The sequence below is a fragment of the Dicentrarchus labrax genome, unplaced genomic scaffold, assembly GCF_905237075.1.
Source record: "Dicentrarchus labrax unplaced genomic scaffold, dlabrax2021, whole genome shotgun sequence".
Classification (NCBI taxonomy): Eukaryota; Metazoa; Chordata; class Actinopteri; family Moronidae; genus Dicentrarchus; species Dicentrarchus labrax.
The window spans coordinates 5,141,674-5,161,896 of record NW_026136706.1 but is presented as its reverse complement, the minus strand read 5'-3'; the positions used below and the strand labels follow the sequence as shown (position 1 = coordinate 5,161,896).

The 20,223-nt window shown below is 38.2% G+C and overlaps 2 protein-coding genes across 5 annotated transcripts in view; one reads left to right on the top strand and one right to left on the bottom strand.

Moving 5' to 3' along the window:
* Positions 1-6,030, top strand: part of LOC127365869 (inactive dipeptidyl peptidase 10-like) — a 191,034-nt gene extending 185,004 nt beyond the window's left edge. For all 3 annotated transcript variants that reach the window (XM_051404408.1, XM_051404411.1, XM_051404410.1), the window contains exon 26: positions 652-6,030. In XM_051404408.1, the coding sequence (XP_051260368.1) occupies positions 652-789 (138 nt within the window). In that variant the 3' untranslated portion in view covers positions 790-6,030. The remainder of the gene's footprint in view (positions 1-651) is intronic.
* LOC127365870 (inactive dipeptidyl peptidase 10-like) overlaps positions 5,894-20,223 on the bottom strand; it is a 97,909-nt gene continuing 83,579 nt past the window's right edge. The window contains exons 10-26 of one of the 2 annotated variants that reach the window (XM_051404412.1): positions 18,966-19,063; positions 18,743-18,866; positions 18,619-18,657; positions 17,440-17,547; positions 16,879-16,970; positions 16,723-16,770; positions 15,614-15,735; positions 15,057-15,104; positions 14,294-14,392; positions 12,605-12,674; positions 11,943-12,137; positions 11,600-11,654; positions 11,421-11,520; positions 10,917-10,975; positions 9,365-9,440; positions 8,682-8,755; positions 5,894-8,317 (exon numbers count right to left, since the gene is read on the bottom strand). In XM_051404412.1, coding sequence (XP_051260372.1) covers positions 8,180-8,317; positions 8,682-8,755; positions 9,365-9,440; positions 10,917-10,975; positions 11,421-11,520; positions 11,600-11,654; positions 11,943-12,137; positions 12,605-12,674; positions 14,294-14,392; positions 15,057-15,104; positions 15,614-15,735; positions 16,723-16,770; positions 16,879-16,970; positions 17,440-17,547; positions 18,619-18,657; positions 18,743-18,866; positions 18,966-19,063 — 1,545 coding nt within the window. In that variant the 3' untranslated portion in view covers positions 5,894-8,179. The remainder of the gene's footprint in view (positions 8,318-8,681; positions 8,756-9,364; positions 9,441-10,916; positions 10,976-11,420; positions 11,521-11,599; positions 11,655-11,942; positions 12,138-12,604; positions 12,675-14,293; positions 14,393-15,056; positions 15,105-15,613; positions 15,736-16,722; positions 16,771-16,878; positions 16,971-17,439; positions 17,548-18,618; positions 18,658-18,742; positions 18,867-18,965; positions 19,064-20,223) is intronic. The other variant, XM_051404413.1, reaches the window with a different exon arrangement.

Below are 20,223 nucleotides of genomic sequence, written 5' to 3'. Positions count from 1 at the left end.
TAACCACTAAATGTCCACAGTCCAAGTATTATATTATGGTTGTTTGAGCCAGCATCTCTTGGTGATTAAAACAAATATTAGATTTAACCTGTGTTAAACCTTTTTGCTTACCTTTTCTGGTCTCCGTCAGCTCTTAAGGGAAATATCTGCTTCTGTAGCTTCTAAATGCTAGTTTGTCTTTTTGCTGTGCAGGTCTTGTACAGTTTATAGAGCTTTTAAGCTGAAAACGACGCTATTAGAGTGGTAAGAGTGAACAAAGACATCAAGGTTGCGGGCTGTGAAACCAAAACAATTAGCTGAAAGACGCTACAACACTAGATGTCAAAGTTGAAGGGAACTCCAGATTTGGGTCATAATTCTCTGCGTCAGTAAAAGCAATACCTTTTACACTACTCATAGTCATTAAATCTATTGTTATTAAAAAGATAATGATCAGAGCAGCTTTAAAGAAACGATCTGTAGAATTTCAGCACCCCCCAGTGGTAGTACCCAAAAGGCACTGCCCAGACAGCAGCAGTGCACATCCCTTGAGTTATTCAGTTAGTGTCAGGTACAAAAGACTTCAAAGTCCTATGGAGGTTATTTGTACAGAGGCCGACCCTGTATGTCTACAAATCTACAAAATTAATTCACTTACCATTTACCCACCAGATCTACCCAGATGAGGGCCATTTCCTGTCTCAACAGAGTCGCCAGCACCTCCACGCCACGCTGACCAGCTTCTACAGGGAGTGTCTGAAGGAGGAATTACTACCGCTGCCTGATGAGGAAGAGGAGGAGGAGGAGTAGGCGGGAGGCTTCGAGGGTCAGACCTTTGGCAGAGCTTGAAGAATTTAGCTAAAATCCGTCAAGGCCTTTCGTGTTTTGGACCAAGTGTTTCGCCGGACATGGAGACTGGGTTAGAGCTGTCAAAGCTCTAAAAGTGTGTGTGTGTGTGTGTGTGTATGTGTGTGTGTGTGTGTGTGTGTGTGTGTGTGTGTGAGCACTCCAGTGTTTGACTGTGTATGCCGGTGTATAAATGTGTTGAAAAGATAACTGAAGGACACGACAGTGACACTTGCATTGCCGGGACTTGAGACGGGAACTGCCCTCTAGCATAAAGTCATTTCAGTTTCGGGACGCTCCGTTTCTCGTCAAAGCGCACGGAAGACTGCCTCCATCTTTTGCAGGCTCTCTGGGCTGTAGTCATCCACACTTACCAAGTGCATGGTTCTTTTTGTCCTCTCAGCTTCACTCATTTTGCCATGTTAGTCTCCTTTGTGGTAGCACTTGGGAAGAAAAGAACACAGATGTACACTTTTGATCTCACCTCTCCTTTGGTTGTTGTATTGTTGCACAAGGAAATGCTCCAGCCATCTGCGAAAATGTTTAGTCACGCAACCTCACCACAACAGAGCCGATCCTGAATAAGTGCTATTTCCTGCTGAAAACCCTCCGCCATCGCCCACCCTAAATGAAAACAGTCTTTATCGGTCACACTTTATTGTACAGGGGTCTTGTGTAGACATGTACAATGCCTTATAAGGTTCAACATACTGTAATATTACTTGCTGGCAGTGGTAGTCATCCTTTAGCAGTGTCATGTTAACCTATGTCAACTCAGGTCCTCGAGACACAACATTGCAGTCAGTTTAGTATCTGAAACACTTACAACACTATGTCAGCTGTATGGTCATGAATAAGTTATGAATTATATGTGAAGATAATGGATATTGACCATGCAGTAATTTCAGTTACAGGCCACACTGCTAAAGTTCTCCATCTTAATATGTCATTTGTTTTCTTAAAATCTTACTTTTCTTAAAACAAGTGGTACTGCGTCACCACCCCATTCAAGAACCTTCTTGAAGTCAAGAGACATTTCCCTATTCCTGGATATTCTCTTATTTCAAGAAATGAATAATTAACTGCAGTGGATATTAATGAAAATGGGTGTACTAAGATGGACAATTTTACAGTGTCAGTAAGGTGTTTGCATGTCTACAGGGAATGTGTCAAGTGTTGCCACATTTTGTACAGTACAATACAGCAGAGTGTGTACATAAATATATTTTTGAGATGTCAGATCTCATAGATAGTTTAGTCTATGGGGATGGATTGATTTGACCTGGATGTCTTGTACTTCTTTTTTATTTGATTGTTTTTCTGTTTTTCTTTCAGCTGTTGATTTTATTCTTAGGATGGATTTTGTAATGCTTGTTCTTGTTCTTTTTGCTGTTTTAAAAGGGAAAGGGCAGGGTTGAGGTTTGGGGGTTATTGTGATTGTCCTCTAGTGATGATTATAAATAAAAAAAGACTATGAAAAACAACAAGTTGTGAAGATGCATAGAGCATGCATTACAGCAGAGAACCAAATCAGCTACATTTGTTTGCAGGATTGATTATTGGAGAGGATTGGTAACCCAATCATCTGAACACTTCATGGCCTTGGGACACGCACATTAATGTCTAAGCAGGCAAGAGCTGCTTGTTTAGAGTGATCGAAGCTGCCTCAACACTGCATGTCTGTGTGCATTAATCAGTGCCTGCACTCACAAGCCTCAGTGGCCGAGCAGATGGTAACTCTGCTGAAGGACAGAAACTCTTAAATCTGCAGGATCTGAAGCACCGGAGTTAATGTAGAGGTTTTTCCATCAGTGCTTATCCACACGTTGGGTTTTGAAAGAAACAAAAGATTCAAGTTCAGTCAAAACTCATCAAAGGAACAATAGCATTGTCTAGGTTTTCATGAAGGCCAAAGTTTATTACAGTCAACGTGCAACCTATAGTGAAATGCTTTTCAGTGTACTCCACTTATGACTATGCAAAGAAATGTGACACGCAGCAACTTGTGTACAAGGATGTGTGATAAGAATAGAGGTAGAACAAAATGTAGTGGCGCAAACTAGGACAGACAATAAACAAACCAGTGACAAATTACACGACATAATGGGGTGGAGTATATACAACATTATCCTAAGGACAAAGAAAAGTGTCATGCATGAGTGTGTGCTAAGGGTATTAAATAGCCCAGTCTAAAGCAGATATTAGCAGCAGTAGATATTATGATAGTTAAATAAATGGTTCAGCATTTTGGGAAAATTGACTTATTTGGTCTCTTGCTGAGAGATGTCTGTATGATACATATGAAGCTGCAGCCAGCAGCCGGTTAGAAGCTTTGTTCATAACATTGACATTTTAATTCTAAATCAACATTCGAATGCTGAACATCAAAAAAGGAGTGACCAGGTGACATTGCTGTCTCTGTCTCTTTCCTCTGCTCTCTGTATGAACTGACTGACTTCGGCTGCATTCACACAGATCCGACTATGAGGTTCCATCCTGCAGGGTTGTGCGGAGGTGTGACCATGTTTATTTGTGCTTTAGAGAGTAACCACGTGACCACTGATTCGCAGTTCTGTTCTTGCTGTCACCGCTCCCTCACTTCACTTCACTCGTTGGTCTACCACTGCTGCTCTCGCTCTCTCTGCATGGGGACAGAAAATATGTCAGACATCTTTAAACTCACAAATGAACTTGTTATATTTAATTTGTTTAATCTGTATAAAAAACAAAAATAGGAGAAATTTGTGGTTCCACTGGGAGTTATATGCATCAAACTATATCTTGGTTGGGAGCAGTTACCTTGAAGTTGCTCTGCAACCAGTGGAGGCTCCAGTACATCACTTTGCCCTGCCAAGAAGTAATCCTGCACATGATAGCCCTGCTGTGTTCTGAACCAGCAACTACTTATGTGAATAACTAATTATTATACACTTCATACTGTACTCAAGTGGTAGTTACAGTAATCATGCAATTATAAATCAAGATTACGAGCTGCCTTTGCTTGCACACACATGGAATTTGACTCCAGTTAAGTTTACCTGATGCCACCAAGACAGTACACCAAGAACAGCAATCATAGAGTAACTACAGACTAGTTGTGTGTAAAGTGTGCAGTCTACCCTGATTCTAACTGTTACTTTTTTAAATGTTTTATTTGAATTATTTTGGCTGATCAGACCTCTTCCCTATGGATGTATACAGATAATGCTTGATTGACATTGGAGTCTTATTTCCTTTGACACCTGAGAAGGAAGTCCAATCAGCCCATATAACTCATATCTATTTTGATGTGCTGGGCTGATGAAATATTCTTTATCACCTTCTGTCATGGCACAACATTACACTCAGTTCTATTTGATTGCTATCAGAAATGTGTTTGTATTTTTACGCAATGGTCCAAGCACAAGTAAGAAGGCAATCTGCTCGTCAGCAGTTAGCACTGTCTGTCAGTGTGTCTGACATATTAATTCTTTGCAGACATCTTGAAGTTTGAGAAAACAATATCACCACACTGTCCAATTAGTCTGTTCTGAAGCTTCCAATCAAATCACACAGTCTTCATCAGCAGAATGAGTTTGCTCAGTTGTCATAGAATTGTAGACTCTCAAATTTCCTTTTAGTTTGGTGACATTGTTTGTCTCAGCTGCTGTTTCCAAAGTCAGGGATGAACTTTGAACCTCATCGTAAAGTTTGTAAGTGAAGCCAGTCATGTATCTACTTTTTTTTTTTTACAAGGACAACACACATTGATCAACATCACTATAAGTCTGCTGGCGTCAGCTAAAAGGATATTTTCCGACTGTTGTCCCTTTGCCAGATGGTAAACCAGCCATTAAACTGATGTTTATACAAGCTAATTAATCAGGATTTTTGTCCCATAGAGTTAAAACTCCATTGTTGCAGCTAAAATCTGAAACAAATGTTAACTCTGTAGTCATTTTGGATAGGACAATGCACATCTCATGAGAGAACAGCTTCATTCCAGTAAACACACAAAGACTGAGCCAAGCATAAGCAAACTGTTATGGGATATCTCAGTATGTGATGTTGTTTAATTGAATCTTAAATGCTCTCAGAAAATCACACTTGAGTGAGAGCATTTGTACTCAGCTGAGATCCCAGCAGGGTAGATACACTGTCACACTTTAATGCTGAAAAGTTCAACTGTGGGGGAATTACACATATTTGCTTTCTGATATCAGTCTTGTGTGTGTGTTAAGTACAGAGATGGAGTCCATGTTTTTAGACTACATAAAGAAACAGCTAGCTTTGTTAAATATGTATAGTATATATTCTATAGTAAACAGCTGGGTGAAGTGACTATGCACAGCTTTCTTGAGTTTTGTTTTCACAATGAGACTAGTCTGATATAATAGTACAAAAGCTGTAAAGCCTCACATCTTTTTAATAGTCATCAAATACAACGCTCAACCTTTTGATGTTTTCTTTTGCGGGGTTGGGATCCATGTTTCAGTTTGTTGAAAGGAAATCTTACAACCTTACCTTTGTTGTCACCCCCTACTGATTTGAAATTCAACAATCCGTTCACATCCCCGGCTTCATTTTTGTAATCGTGACATCACCAAGCAGAAAACTAGCTTGCCAAGTATGCTTTTCATCTAGCCTGTAACCTCTATGGATTCAGGTTGCAGTTTGAAGCCTTAGCCTGTGCTTGCTGGGCGATTACCCTGACATTCACACAGAGGCAAACATGTAGTGTAACTAATTGGTGTTGGCAGGTAGTGATAAGTAATAAAATTACTTTTGAAAAGAGTCGCTAAGCTAACCATTTCCTGACTTCAGCTACATAATAAACACACTGACGTGTGACATTGATTTATTCTTCACATCTCCCCACCAGAAAGACAGCAATCCACATATTTCAGCTGTCCCTTTAGTGTTTAACACTGAAGCCGACTCTGGCTTGACTTGGCCTTGACTAAACATTTTATGTCACTAGTGCACCATCAGCAGTTTCAAATCAAGATTGGGTATGTTGTATCAGATATGGCTCTAAATGAAATTCTCATTTTATTGCTTCAGCAATAAACAACCCAACACACAGATGCAAGACTGTCTTGTTTAACAATTTATTTCAGCATATAAATCTTCTCAAGTATACAAATGTCTACAGTCGACATAATGACTATAATGTACAGTATATATATATATATATATATATATATATATATATATATATATATATATATATAACAGAGCAAATTGCAGTCTGACAAATCAAGCAAGTGTAGAAGTGTAAGCAGCACAGGATCATGGTCTGAGAATGATCTGGTTTGCTACGTCCTATTCAAGGAAGGATATGGTGATCATTCAGGATTATAGGAGTCTGGTTATGGACGAAGCACACTGTACAGAATAGACTGGTATTATCACTACTTACATTTCTCCATTTTCTTGCCCATTTGAAACACTTTAAACATTTTGTGATGTTAAATGTTACATGTAACAGTGAAGAATTCAGTTGGCCATAAACATTCAAAAGAATAAGTGTGAAAAAAGCATCCATGTCCGAGTGGACTCGATCATAAAAGGAATCAGATGATACCAGTGAGTACTACTGCTATGTAGTTTCTTCAAAGTCTAGATAAAAGACACATTTCTCATCATATTGCTCTGAAAACAAATATACATTACATTTTCTGATCACTATATAGTCTAATAATCTGTAATATGATGAATTTCATCAAATCCAGCCTATATTTATGAAGTACCCCAAATTAAATAATTCCTAATAGAACTCAAAAAGAGTTCCTAATCACAAAAAACACAAGAAGAAAAACAACAACAAAAAACAAGTTGTGTGTTCCATATAAATGCCCTAAAGACCGTAATTACCTTTTTTTAATGAAAAGCCCTATTCGGACCAGATTAAAATACAGGGGGAAGTGGGGAATGAAATATTCACTCTGTTCAGCTATTATTTAACTCATCCTTCTGGACGGCATTTTGACCATCTGAAAATGGAGAGAAAACAGGGTGTGGTCAGCAGTAGACATGGACGGTCCATCACTTTTGCCCTTCACACTGACTGTTTACCTGCATGCAACCAAAGCCCACTCATATGGGATTGGTCAATTCTAATTGGACTACAAACAGAAGCAGAAAGATGTGTTATTGATATTAGGTGAAAAGTGATCTACATATCCACTCAGGATTAGATTTCAATTATTGACCAGTGCAGGAAAAGTTGAAATCACCTCACATCTCCAAGAAACATAATTCCTGTCCAAATGGGGTGGAAGTTTCCAGAATTGGTAATTGCTTTTTGTATCATTGCTGGGCAAGATGGGAAATCATTCAAACACTACTGAGAATGCAGACGCTCTGGTAATCTTCAGTGCTTCATTATCTAATTATTATGGTAAGTCTATGAACAATGTGACGTCTGTAAAGAGGTAAAGGCACCAGCAAAAATTGTTTCGTGATATGATCTCTCAAAATTTGGTATACGGTTAAATTGTTTTGTTTGCAGTAAATAGAAATATTCACAGTAGAGCAATCAACAAAAATTATACTTTAAAATGGAAAAATACTTGTTTCTTTGATTCCCTGACATTTGTACTCAGTACATGAAACAAACAGTACAAACAATAGTTATAATCTGAAGCATTAAAATACAGTGACATACTACCATTTTTTCAGTTCAATAACTAAATCATCACAACCCTGGAATCACCACGCTCGTCTTAACAAATGTGAGGATTGCCCATTGTTCCAACGGCCCATTATTTCGAAACCCCAAAAGTCCAAAAGATGTCCCAACTGACCGAAAGCCAATTTGTTTGACATGCTGTTGCCCATTGTTCCTGAAATAAACACTCTCCCTAGAGTTTTCTGCTCTTACTACAGTGAATTTGACGGGCAAAGTTTAGGTGACCTCATTGTTCTCATAACAATGGCCAGGTGACCTTTTGTCGTCATAGTCAGATGACTTTAATCATCATGGTTACGATAAACATGGTTAACATTGTGAAACAGTCCTTGTTAAATTTTGGCACCAAAAATAAATAGTTAGGTTTAGGAAAAGGTAATGGTTTGAGTACATCGGTTAAGTTACGTAGTTAAATATGTTATGTAAGTTGTATCAGGCTGGTATTTTCGGTGCAGTGGCCAATGGAATGCAATTGGACTACTAGGGTTTCAGAATAATGCAAACAATGGCATGGCAGCACAAATGTAATGCTACGTATCTTACACACTGTAGGTCTGTAGGTTTTCAGTAATGCTCTTGGAGTGCTTTTATAGATAGCAGCCCTTCAGGAAAACACAGACTTTGTTGGCTCAAGACAGCAGTCACTACTCTAAACTGTTTCACTGCAGGAAGTTCTACGGGTTAGTCATCTTCTTTAGATGTCTCCGGGACAGCAACCTGCTCCTCCTCAAAGCAGCGCCTGAAGAAGGTGAGCACTGAGTATAGCATGTAGTGCTGGCTCTTGGCCAGGGCAATGTTGTGTCCTTCATCTGGGAAAATCTAAGCAGCAAGAAATAGAAAACAGTGCCATTAATTAATGTTTCAAAAGTGTAGTCTTAACACAAGCAGCTATTTAAGAACTTTAGGTAAACAACAAATTAACAAAACTTAATTTAAATCAGTAACTATCAACAACTAGAAAACAGGATCACAAATCTGACCAGATATTCTCTGTGCTTTTCAATATGCACACATTTCAGATTGAACTGACAAAGTATTGTTGTTACCCAGCTCTTTTCAGGATGCATTCACCTAGTTACTCTTTAAACCATAAGACTAAGAAGGTTACTTGTTTGACCTATAAATGCAAAATCAAGGTATCCTTTTGTTACTTGTCACTTAGAAAAGAAATGCCATTAGTCACCTGGAGAGTGTAATTAACATTTGACGCAGACAGCAGTTTGACCAGCTCAGCAGAATGCTGGAAATGAACAGTGGCTGAAAAAGAACAGATAATTACAATTAAAAGTCAACACGGCATGACAGCACGACTCACAACGTACTCAGTCCATCGCACTCCCACAGTTAATGAAAATTAATTATAGTGCCAAAGCATGTGCCCAGAAAATGTGTGATATAGTTACACCAGACACCTTGACCAGGTAGAGTCAATAAGGTGATTGCCACGTTCAACCAACCAGTGAACAGAAAGACTATTACTTTAAACAGGTTTCTGCATGTAATATCCATTACTGCACATTCTTATGAATGATGAATAGCAAAAAATAGCAAATAAAAGACAATAACACATCTTGCAAAGGGCAAATATGTAATACAGTACCAAAATAATTAATACTTTTAAAAGGTGTGTGACAGACTAGCATGGAATGTCACAAACTAACTCCTCAGATCAGACTTAGACCAAGACTGGTGTTTCTAATGGTCAGCCAGTTAGATTAGATGTCCTTTACTGTCCCCAAAGGGAACAGGTCAGTACCATACTATCAGACAAACAATAATAAATACATTAAAAATCACAAAACAGAAGGCAATGAACCTTACTATAAATCCACTGTTTTGTCTGTACCTGTACAGGCCTGTACTCACCATCTGCTGTGCCGTGGATAATGAGAAAGTTCAGAGGACTCGGTGCTGTGATGTTACTGAGCAGACTGGAGATCTGCTGGAGACAGTCAACAGTTGTAACATCATCTAAATAACATCTTATTGAAAGTAAATCAACAATAAGTAATGTTAATTCCACAGACAATTCAGGAATTTGTGTTCTTCCATTTCTATGATTGAACAAATATCTTTTCAGGTTATTAAAAAGGACAATCACGTCTTTGAACAGGATCAGGTCCCACAGGAGAATATTTATACAGTAGCTGCTATAAAGTGTGGCCTAAGACACAATTACTGTAATAAAAGTTAGTAATGTTGTACATAAAAAAACAGGGATTTAAGCATATCACTAACATGTTATTTTAAGAATAACTCTAAATTACTGTGTTAAATTTTACAGCATGCCACCCATCTAGATCCGCCCCCTGCAATTCCCATGAGCCTCAATCACCATTCTTGAGGAGAAGTGAGTCAAAGGTGCAAACATTTGTAATCTTGTGATGTAGAAAATTCAAAATCTTTTGTTTTTCTGAGGGAGCTTTTCCCGGCAGGCAATTTGAGTTGTCATACCAGAAAAAGCACACGTGTAATTAATCACATCAACAATGCCTCAGCCACATTTAAATGTCACCGTAAGCCATGCCAGTGAGCCAGCGTGTGCACGACGTGGGCCCTGAAGCTGGCAGACCTAAATGGAATGCAGCCAATATTAATGTTATTAGTTACACCTGTGCTTGTCCTGCCATGACGTGGAAATCTGAAAAGGGCCCAAACACAGCACCAGGTTCCAAATTAACCTGAATCTGAAATTACCAGAGTTTTTTAATTCTGTACACCGAGAGGAAAATGCACCTGCTGTGTCACATCAATTACAATATGCTGTAATACAATAGAGTTAGATTGATGCAGTCATATGAATAGCTTTAACAAACTAATACTGTTTCTATTACTTATTTTATTTTTTATTACATTAGTTTTAGTTGATCATACAACAGTAAGCAAATACATGTAACCAATGTTATGTATTAAGATCACTGTGTTGCAAAATAAAACTACTAGGGGAATGATATATTTTGACTTTTAATGTTTTCCATTGTCTGGAAAGGCCATTCGAGGCATATTTGACATGCCGCAGTTTAACAGGTATGAGACAAGAGACGTGCATGGCTGAGAGGGCAACGATCACCACTCTCTCCAATTTTGGATTCCACTTCATCCAGCCTCTTTGCACATGCCGCCAATGACCCTCATATGAATGAAAATAACTGTTCTTGGAAACTTCCTCTCAAGAGTTACTGCTTTGTCGCAAATAAAATAGGCTCCTGTGTCTCATTTACATGTTGAATGCCACAATAAACAGTTTTACACGAGCTGAGTGTGCATTCCAGCTGTGGGCAAGCATTGTTTATAACACTGTGTCAGGCAAGAGCACTTTCAGTTGAAACAGAGAGAGAAATGAACACATATTCTAGCTCTGTACTCTACACAAACAGTTAATGCAGTTGTGAAAAGAACTGCCTGTTCAAAAGCGTACTTGGCATTTGTGAACTTCTTTAGCTGGGGAGCCAAAGTATTTCTCAGCGTAGGCCGACCCTTTATAAGGATGAAAAAAGGAAACAGTTAATGAGAAGATATTGTGAGTAGGGACAGCAGTGCTGTTTTAATTAACTCACTCACTATTCATTCATGATAACGCTACCAATGCCTTTCAATATAACTTCTTCACTTAACACTGGACATTCTGACAAATAGGAAATGCCACCAATGATTAGTGTTGCTCCACTCTGTCTAGTAGCCGTCTCGAGTTTGTTTGACATTCAAATATAAGTGGATCAGTTGTTTAGTGCTGTTTTGTTAAATCAAAGTGCATGACCATGACTTTTCTAAGATGTATAGCTTAAATCTGATAATGACAGCATTTATTGCCAGACATTGAATAATTGGATTTACTGGCTGTTTGAATGTCCTTGTCACATTTGGGATGAGCTACAACTTTAAGTCATTTATTGTAATTATGTATGATTCTTGTCCATCTTACCATAGAGTCTCCAGTTTGTTATAGGAGCTACAGCGATGCCACACCGGAACATAGAGCTGTGGGAGAGGAGCAGGAGAGAGGAAAGGAATCCTCCATACGCCTGGAAAAAAACATGGCTACTTTACAAGAATGTTACAGCATAGTATTTATTTATTTATTAGATACAGAGCCTGTGTTACCTTTCCATAAACCCCAACTCTATTGCCATCAACATAGGGTAGCCTGACCAGGTGCCTGAAAATAACAATTGTAAAATAAAAATAATGAAGTGACCCCTTCTCAATAAGACTACACACTCTGTAATAATTATAATATTTTACTGTGTAGTACACAGTAAAAGGTTATCCTAATTTTAGCTAATTCAAAGCTTTAGCCACATGAAGTGGATAAGGTACAAAGTTATAGTGGCTTCATGTCGGATCGGGAAACATCCTGGTAGTCGCATGTGGTTTAATAAACTTACATGTGACTGCCAGGACTGGATCATTTAAAAAAATACAAAACTAAAAACCCCCAGCTTACTCCAGAGCTGTGATCTGGTCCTGGAGATCAACAGTTCCCAGTCTCTGGTGAACCTCGTGCAGGATCCTCTGTCCCTGGAAGCCGCTGCCCCGGCCGTCCAGACGAGCCACGATGGCGCTGTCTGAGCTGACCAGCACAGAGTCCCAGCTGAGAGAGAACCGATCACTCACAGCCTGACCACCAGAGGCGCTGTCACTGTGAATCGACAGGGTGAGTTAAGTCCATTAACAAGGATCCATGTATTCCCCAAATACACCCAGAATAAATAAACATGTTGGTTTTTGTGAACACACAAACACAATTTAGATCAGTGGTTCCAAGCCTTTTTGGTTTGTGACCCCTTAAAATAAAACAATGTAGCCCCTCATCATTGGTTTCATATACAGTATCTACCTGCTGTAAGCCGGTTCAACCACTGATTCTTTTTCATTTTACAAGAAAAAACTAAAGATCAGAGGGAGAGTATCTTGCGTGGGGGTCCTGACCCCCAGGTTGGGAAACTCTGATATAAGGCACAGATTTGCACCTTAATTTCCATCCATTTGTTTCTCATAATTGCATTAAATCACTCTGCATTGTTTAACATTTGAAATTAAGCAATATAAAATTAATAAGAAGTGCTCCTTAAATGAGCAAATGTATTTGAAAATGAAATTACATACACAATCAGTAAAAGTGGGTGCTCCTTTGTTTCATCCAAATCTATTGGGACAATTAACTCCAGACGAAGTGCTGCAAAACAAGTCAGAACAGTCAGACAGAATTTCATGATTTTAATATTATGTCATTTTTAATAAATTTACTGCTGCACGTTTTTATGACTATATCAAAGTTCAACTTATTGCATGGTCAGGGTTGGTAGTTTGAACAGTTTTGCTTTTGCTTAAGGTTTAACATAATAATAATAACTATGCACAGTATATCATAGTAGAAAGTCAAAGACAATTGGACTTAATCTGTCTCCGTGATTCACCAGAGAGGCCTTAGGGCTAGGATGTTTTTTTTAAAACCAATTTTGGGTGATTCGCACAATGATGTGATGTTAGAGTAGTTGAAATGAAGTCATAGGATCGTTGTTAGAGGTGTTAACTGGTGTGAACCCTCAGGGCAAAGATAGACTGTCAGTGCATGAGAAGTGAGCATATCACTTATTAGACCTGAAGATGAAGACCATTAAATGTGTGTTAAAATATCTTTAAGGCTACACTTAGTCTAGTTGCCTTTGACTTCTACTTTCTATCAACAGGATGAATGAAAATCCTTTAGCACCCTAAATAAACCTGAAACAACCAAGGTGGTTCATGTAAAAAATAAGCCTGTGATTTCATTTGCATTCAAATTTTGATGACAGGGATCCCGTCTGACTGTGTTTCTAATCAAAAAGCCTCACAAATGTATCTCATTGTCTCTAATAGTCAACACAGGATAGAGAAAGGAAGCCATATGGTGAGCTTCCCCCTCTAATTAAAACAATATACCGCTATGTTTCTGATTCCGGGGCTGTTTCATAATCACCTCAAAAAGCTCTGCACCTGTTGTGTTTATCCTGAATTTGCATGTCTGACATTCAGATCCTATTGAGCCTGACTCAAATTACCATTACTGTCACCAACTATAAGTAGGCAAGTATACAGTTTGGCTTTCTCCAAAAATATTCCATCCACTGTCCACGTGCAAGTCCACAAGTGTTCATGTCCTTGTCTGTACTGAAGTATGATCACGGCTTAAGAGTCTCACACCGGTTGATGGCACCAAACTTTACGGCAATCCAGAAAATTAACATAGTATGTGTGTGTGTTATGCTGCTTGAGTGTCTCAGATCCTTTCACTGTGAGGAAATATCCTTTGATTTGTTCACTGATCGTACTACACAGCAAATGTGAGAACAGTGATACAGAGACGCTGAATGCTCCCTCTCAATTATGTGTTGAGGAAATATACATGCTGTGCATAATAGGGTAAGACTTGAACATTCAGTTTGCAAACTGTATCTTTATCCAACTAAACTCTCAGCTCACTGGCTTATCCTCACGAATGCCCATTCTCAGTTCACTTGGCGAGCTGAACTGAACATTCAGCCATGTTTCAGTTCAGTGAGTAGGACTACAGTCATGATTACTGAATGATTCAGTGAACGAAGCTCTTGAACAAATCTTTTTAATGAACAATTCTTAGCGATTCAGCACACGGAAAATAACGCCCCCTACACTGGCTGTCCTTTTAAATTCGCTGAGAGGGAGGAAGCAAGCAGAATTCAGGGTTGCAGTTACTCTTTAAAGAGCAAGTTAGTGAACAGCAAATCATTATAACCATATTAAAGTTGTGCACATAGTTAGAGACAATTTTCATACCAAAGTTGTTGATTTGTACAGTTCTTCTCTCCCACTTGGGTATTGTCCTGTTCATCAGTACATGCCTTAATACTATATTACTTTCCAGAGTCTTGTGTTCTGTTGACAGAGATGACAGAGTAAGAAGGAGAATTATGTCAATTAGAACAAAACTCATAATTGCAGCAAATACAACAATAACTAGATAAAATCCTAAAGAGCTAATTAATGTCAATGTCCTGCTTGACTACAGACTATTGAGAAATTGTATACAATTATAATTATAAACACATAATAGTCACATTTAAAGTTACTTGAGCCAACTAACAGAGGGACAGTGCACTTAGAAATTTCACCAAATCAATGTCATGTGATATGATAACAGAGGAATAATCAACATCTCTCAATCTGCGAGCTTGTAGGAATGGAGGAAGATAATTGTTAATCTACTGCATATTCCCCAGACGCTACCCTGAGTGCCTCTGATGTACATCATTTCAAGCACTAACATTGAACACCTTAACCTTAATTGCGTCCTCATATCCAGTATTTACAGCCATAAGTAAACCTCTGTCATGGAATTTTGGTCCTAATAACTCCTGATACGTTACTTAATCCCCCAAAACGTAGTTAATCAATTAATGCACTTTCCAGTCACTGAAAGCACACTCACACTCAAAAATCCAACTCCTACCCAGCAAAATGAATACATATACCTGATGCAACTGAGTGAAAGAGTCTAAATAGTAAATTGGCTCAAGTTTGTCAGTGCCAGAGTACTTACTGTTCATGTCACTTAGTTTGTGAAGAGTAGTTTGAGGTATTCCAGGACCTAGGGAAGAAAATAGTTTGGGTCAGGAAATGCAGCTTTATTAGACAAGTTAGTGACAAGGTTGATAAAAGAATAACCTTTAATATAAAGATCTAAAGAAACAGTCCTATATTTATTACAAAGCAGTTTGTTTTTAACCTTGATTTAAGTAATACTTTGATAGTAGCTGTCTGAGAGGTCTGAGAAAAGCTCATTACAGCAGTCAAAACAACGAGAGATAACGGTAGGGATTATTTTAAAAATATGTTTTTATGAATGAATTCTCTGATTTATGCACAGACAAGATTTTAATAGGCTGACAAGTGGCTGTAAATTCTCCTGCAATCGTCCAGTTCTGTTTGTCCTCTGAGTGAGTTACATACAGTAGACTAAACTCTTGTGTAAAAGTTAGATTGGGAAATCAATAAACATATGCAATTGTTGTGTTACTGCAGTTTAAATGTGATCATGTCATATAAGGCAACCTTGCTGCGAACCACTCAGTTATGATGTTGCTGTTGTGGTGTTACCTCTGCAGTTGAGAAGAACATGCTGATAGTCTGGGCTGAGGATTGTGTCGTAGTAGGTGCACTTTGATTTGAAGAGGGAGCAGGTGAGGCATTCTTTATGAAATGGATCCACAGTGGAGACTCTGTTTGAGGAAAACAAGAAAGGTGCGTGAGGACACAGGTTGATTTGAGATACAATCAGTCAGTTTTTTTGCCTGCAGGCAGAAGTCAAAAGAAAAGAAAAATATGCACAATTAAAATGGAGTAATTAACATGCTTTAACACTGTTGTTTAACTCATGAAGGGGGTTTCTGTGCACCTGTTTTTATGCTTATTTTTAATTTGCTGTATTGATAAAAACTAAATTGTGCAAATAAATGTGCAATAAAAAACAAAACGTCCACTGAAGCTCAACTGGAGGGACAAAAAACATCAGATCTGTGTGGAGCGATGAGGAGACTGTAACCTTCCTTACATTAATACATGAAACAAACATAAATGCCACATTTCCATTGTGAGTTCTACATGGGCTTTCACTGTTGGAGATCTGGCTGATAATGATTTCATTTAGTCAATTATGTCTCTTCTTCTGCAATGGTTTAATGCCACCAACTGTTTATCCTAATATTCACATAACAGTAGTGGATGGATTGTATGGATGTAGCCAGTTGTAATGGCCAAAAATACATAAGTAAAACCATTCTGTTCTTTAATACTTTAATTCTTTAAGAAGATTTCACTGAAAAATAAAATCAAATTTTTTAGAGTTTGCTGCTGAGGTCCAAAAACTGAACTTGCCTGGGGGTTCTTGGGGGCATGCAACAAAGCAGTTATTTTATGACAATTATTTCAAGACTTTTATTATATACCCCTTGGAAAAAATACAGGTGACCTCAATGCTGGGTACAGCCATGCTCGGCAGAGGTGGCGGTACTCAATAAGAAGCAAGGGTAATCATGCGGCTCGGAAGTGCCAGGACTCAGCACTGGTGAGTACTGGCCCGTTTCAGGCACTGATGAGAGTGGTATCGATCTAACTAACTCTTGGCGTATAATAAGCGTATTTCCCAAAATGTCCTGGTACTTAGGGAATGATGGTCCTTTTTCTACTTTTATATCGAAGTGAAATACCTGTACAATTGCCGTTGTGTTGATCCTTCCTCTGTACTTAGGAAATAACTGAAAAACAAATAAAATGAACCTGTTATTCAAGAGTTCATGTTGTGTTGCATTGTATCATATATCACATCGTATGGTGTTAATGTGGTGTCAATAACTCATGCTCACACTGAGTTTGTGCTCTCATCATAGGCCAGAATTTGAAAGACTTCCCAGCTTCCTGAGGTCAGGTGGCGGACGTCGACCTCTTGACCCTCAGACTGAGAAACGCGAGAAAGAATACAACACAACAGAGCAGAGAAAGCATGTTAATGTGACCTCACATGCCCTACATGGTCCTAGAGGGGTACAATAGTTTTGAGTTTTTTACCTAGCCCTGACTTTCAATCTAAAACTTTTGTTCTAGTTATTATCTCTACAGGAACTGAATTAATCTGGCACAGAACCCAGTGCCTCCAGTGCATCTCCTGTACAACACTCTCCTTAATTTATTCAAGTAAATGTATTCCTAATTCTCTGGTGTTCCAGGAAATAGAGTTAGGATATAATTTAAAACGATGAGACTTCAAAATGGAATCATATGAGCAGTATGAATAATTGGAAAGCCCTTACTGTAGGCGGGACAGATAAGGGAACAAAAGGAGAAAAGTATACACAGACACTTAATTTAAACAGTGAAAGCACCTAACTAAATGTATTCAGTTTATTAAAAGTTTGTTATAATTTTACAAGGTTGGAGATCTTGGCGATATGGTTGAATCCCCCACGGCCACCGTGTTTTAATGGCATAGTGATGAAGAATATTGTGCAATCCTTGGAGAACACTGGCTCCTCATTCTGGGGGAAAACAGAAAAGAGAACGGCAAACATTTTTTCACACTGTTGTTAATAGTTGTTACCATGTAGAACACAACAGGTTATGTGAATTGACTGTATTGGCAGGTTAAATGAAAAAATAGATTAATGGCCTTTCTCATGGAAAATATATCTTGGCTAATAATTTACGGTTAAGTTAAAAAAAGACAGCAGCTTGTCATTGGTCTGATAGAATATTAAGTACCAAATGTTTTTAACAAACTTTGCCAAGGGGCTTTTATTGATTATGCGTCAATGGCAGCAAAAGGCCAAACAGTCCTATATTAGAGACAAGCCTTTAATTCCAATATCTCTTGTTTTACAGGTAAAATATATCATATTTTAACAAGAAGCTGCAATGTTTCCTGATTTGGTCAACTTTTAAATTGCTGTACTTTTTATGCAAACTCAAAACTTTATCCATGTTTACTTTTAATTCAGTAACTCAGTCGGTACACCAGTCATATCATACTCACCACTGTACTGTTCTGAGTTTCTCCCCAGAAAAAATTAAACAAAACTTTTATATTTCCTAATTATTTCCAATCACTTTTTCAATTGCTGTTGAGATACCATTAGTGAAATGCTTGAGGTTTCTCATTAAAACAGCTCTAAGTGTATAATTTGTCCCTTTCCAGTGTGAATTTCAATCAAAACATCTGCACCTGAGTGCTGAGTTTCACTGGCAGTAGCAAAAGCGATTCAAGAAATGGCAAAAAACGTCTAAGCAGTTAGTGAATAAGTTTTTCAGTTTTTCTTTAAAAAAGTAACTCAGAGCTTGACATGGCTATGTTGGTGTACTGACTGAATTAGGGCTGTGGAAATATACCCGACGCTGAATTTACCATGTGAACCACTGGAGTACACACAGTAGCGTTCCCCCTTTTATCCTTTCCCTTTATTAGTAATTAGCCTACCTGTGTTCATGTGGCCATATTATATACTATATTGTATTACCCTCACCAGCTTTAATATGAAAATCAATAGTGTTTCTTTTTAATTTATTCCTTATTAATGTGATTATCAAAGATAATGAAGCTCTCTCGCACTCACCTGGCGATCAAGCCACTTCTCCGATGTCATCATGTGTTTCTAAATTGAAAAGATCAAGTCAGTTAAACAATAAAAAAGCACTAGAGTAAATTCATTGTAGAATGATTAACAACAACCTTCTTACCTTTGTGCAGTCACTTGTTAGGACGTCACACAGTGAAAGAATTGACAAGTTTTGAGCTCGATTAACCCAACGCACACTCAGCCTCTCCTGTGTCACCCACTTCACCATGGTGACGTAGTACTCACTGGGGAAAACAAATACGGGAAGCAGTAAGCAAATAACCAACATAAACAGCCTGGGTCAGAAAGATGCTAATATCGCTTAAAATGTGCTTGAATAATACCTCTTTTCAAAACTGTCGGGAGGTCTCAGTTCTGTAGTGAGCGAGCTGCCGTCTACGGTGACGACATAGAGTCTGACGGTGGGATTTATCTGACCCATCTAGAGTAAAAACAGAATGTACAATTTCATTCACAGGCCTAATCAAATTAGATGCAATTCAGGAAGCACTGCACGCACGCTGCTCTAGTTTTTCTATTTTTATGTGCCGTTGTACTGAACAATTCCAGTAAGACTTAGTAGCTGAGAACATAATGAGAGGATGAAACAAACAGAGAACAACACTGTGTTGTACACTGTGCAGGCCCTGGGGCAAGTCAGTCGTTTTTCTTTAAACCTCCCTGAAAAGCAGAACTCATTAGTCTACATGACAAGGGACATCTCACAAATACAACATAACCTATCACGAAGATGACAGTATCTATTCCACACTTATGCCCGCTTATTTTTATGGCTTCATTTCTATGTCTTCTCCAATTCTTCACATTCGGCTCTTCTGGAGGTATAATAGCTTCTTGAAATAACTCTGTTCTGTTCACATTATGCCATTTGTGGCATATAAAATGAAAAGTAACACAACTGAAACTTACTAATACTAATGCTAAAGAGGGAATAAGTCATTCATTATTTTTTCCTCCTTTCTAATACAGTGACACTAATATTATCATGGTTGACATGTAACCATTACATAGATGAGCTTTAACATTGTGTTTGCAGACCATGGATCATAATTCATGTTCCATAATCTAGTAACAAAATGTTAAAATTATTTGCATCATTTTAGTGCTAATTAGCAGATCTAAGCTTGCTAGATCCTAAGATAGTGAACATGGTAAACATTACCTTTGAAACTATTATTCTTATACTATATAATATCTATATTGGTATTAGCCTCAAAAATCCAGTAGAGGCCAAGCTGTAATACGGCACAGTTTGTCACGCTGACAGTCATTAGGTATTTCCTTTAACGCATAGAGAGCAGACACATGATACCCATGAAGAATACCCTCTAGGGTAGTACTGTTACTGCGTATTGACTCATGAGAGGATAACCACACAAATTTATCCTCCAGTGGCTGAAGCAGATGTATGACTGTCAGAATGGTGTACAGCATCAGTGTTAGAGGAAGGAGGTGGTAATTAAATCTCTGCTTCATTTAGTCCCACGCTATTATAACACTGACCCCAAGAGGATATAAGCAACAGAATTACTGTGTGTGTGTGTATACACTTTTTACACTAAGCTAAGATCAAGTGCAGTG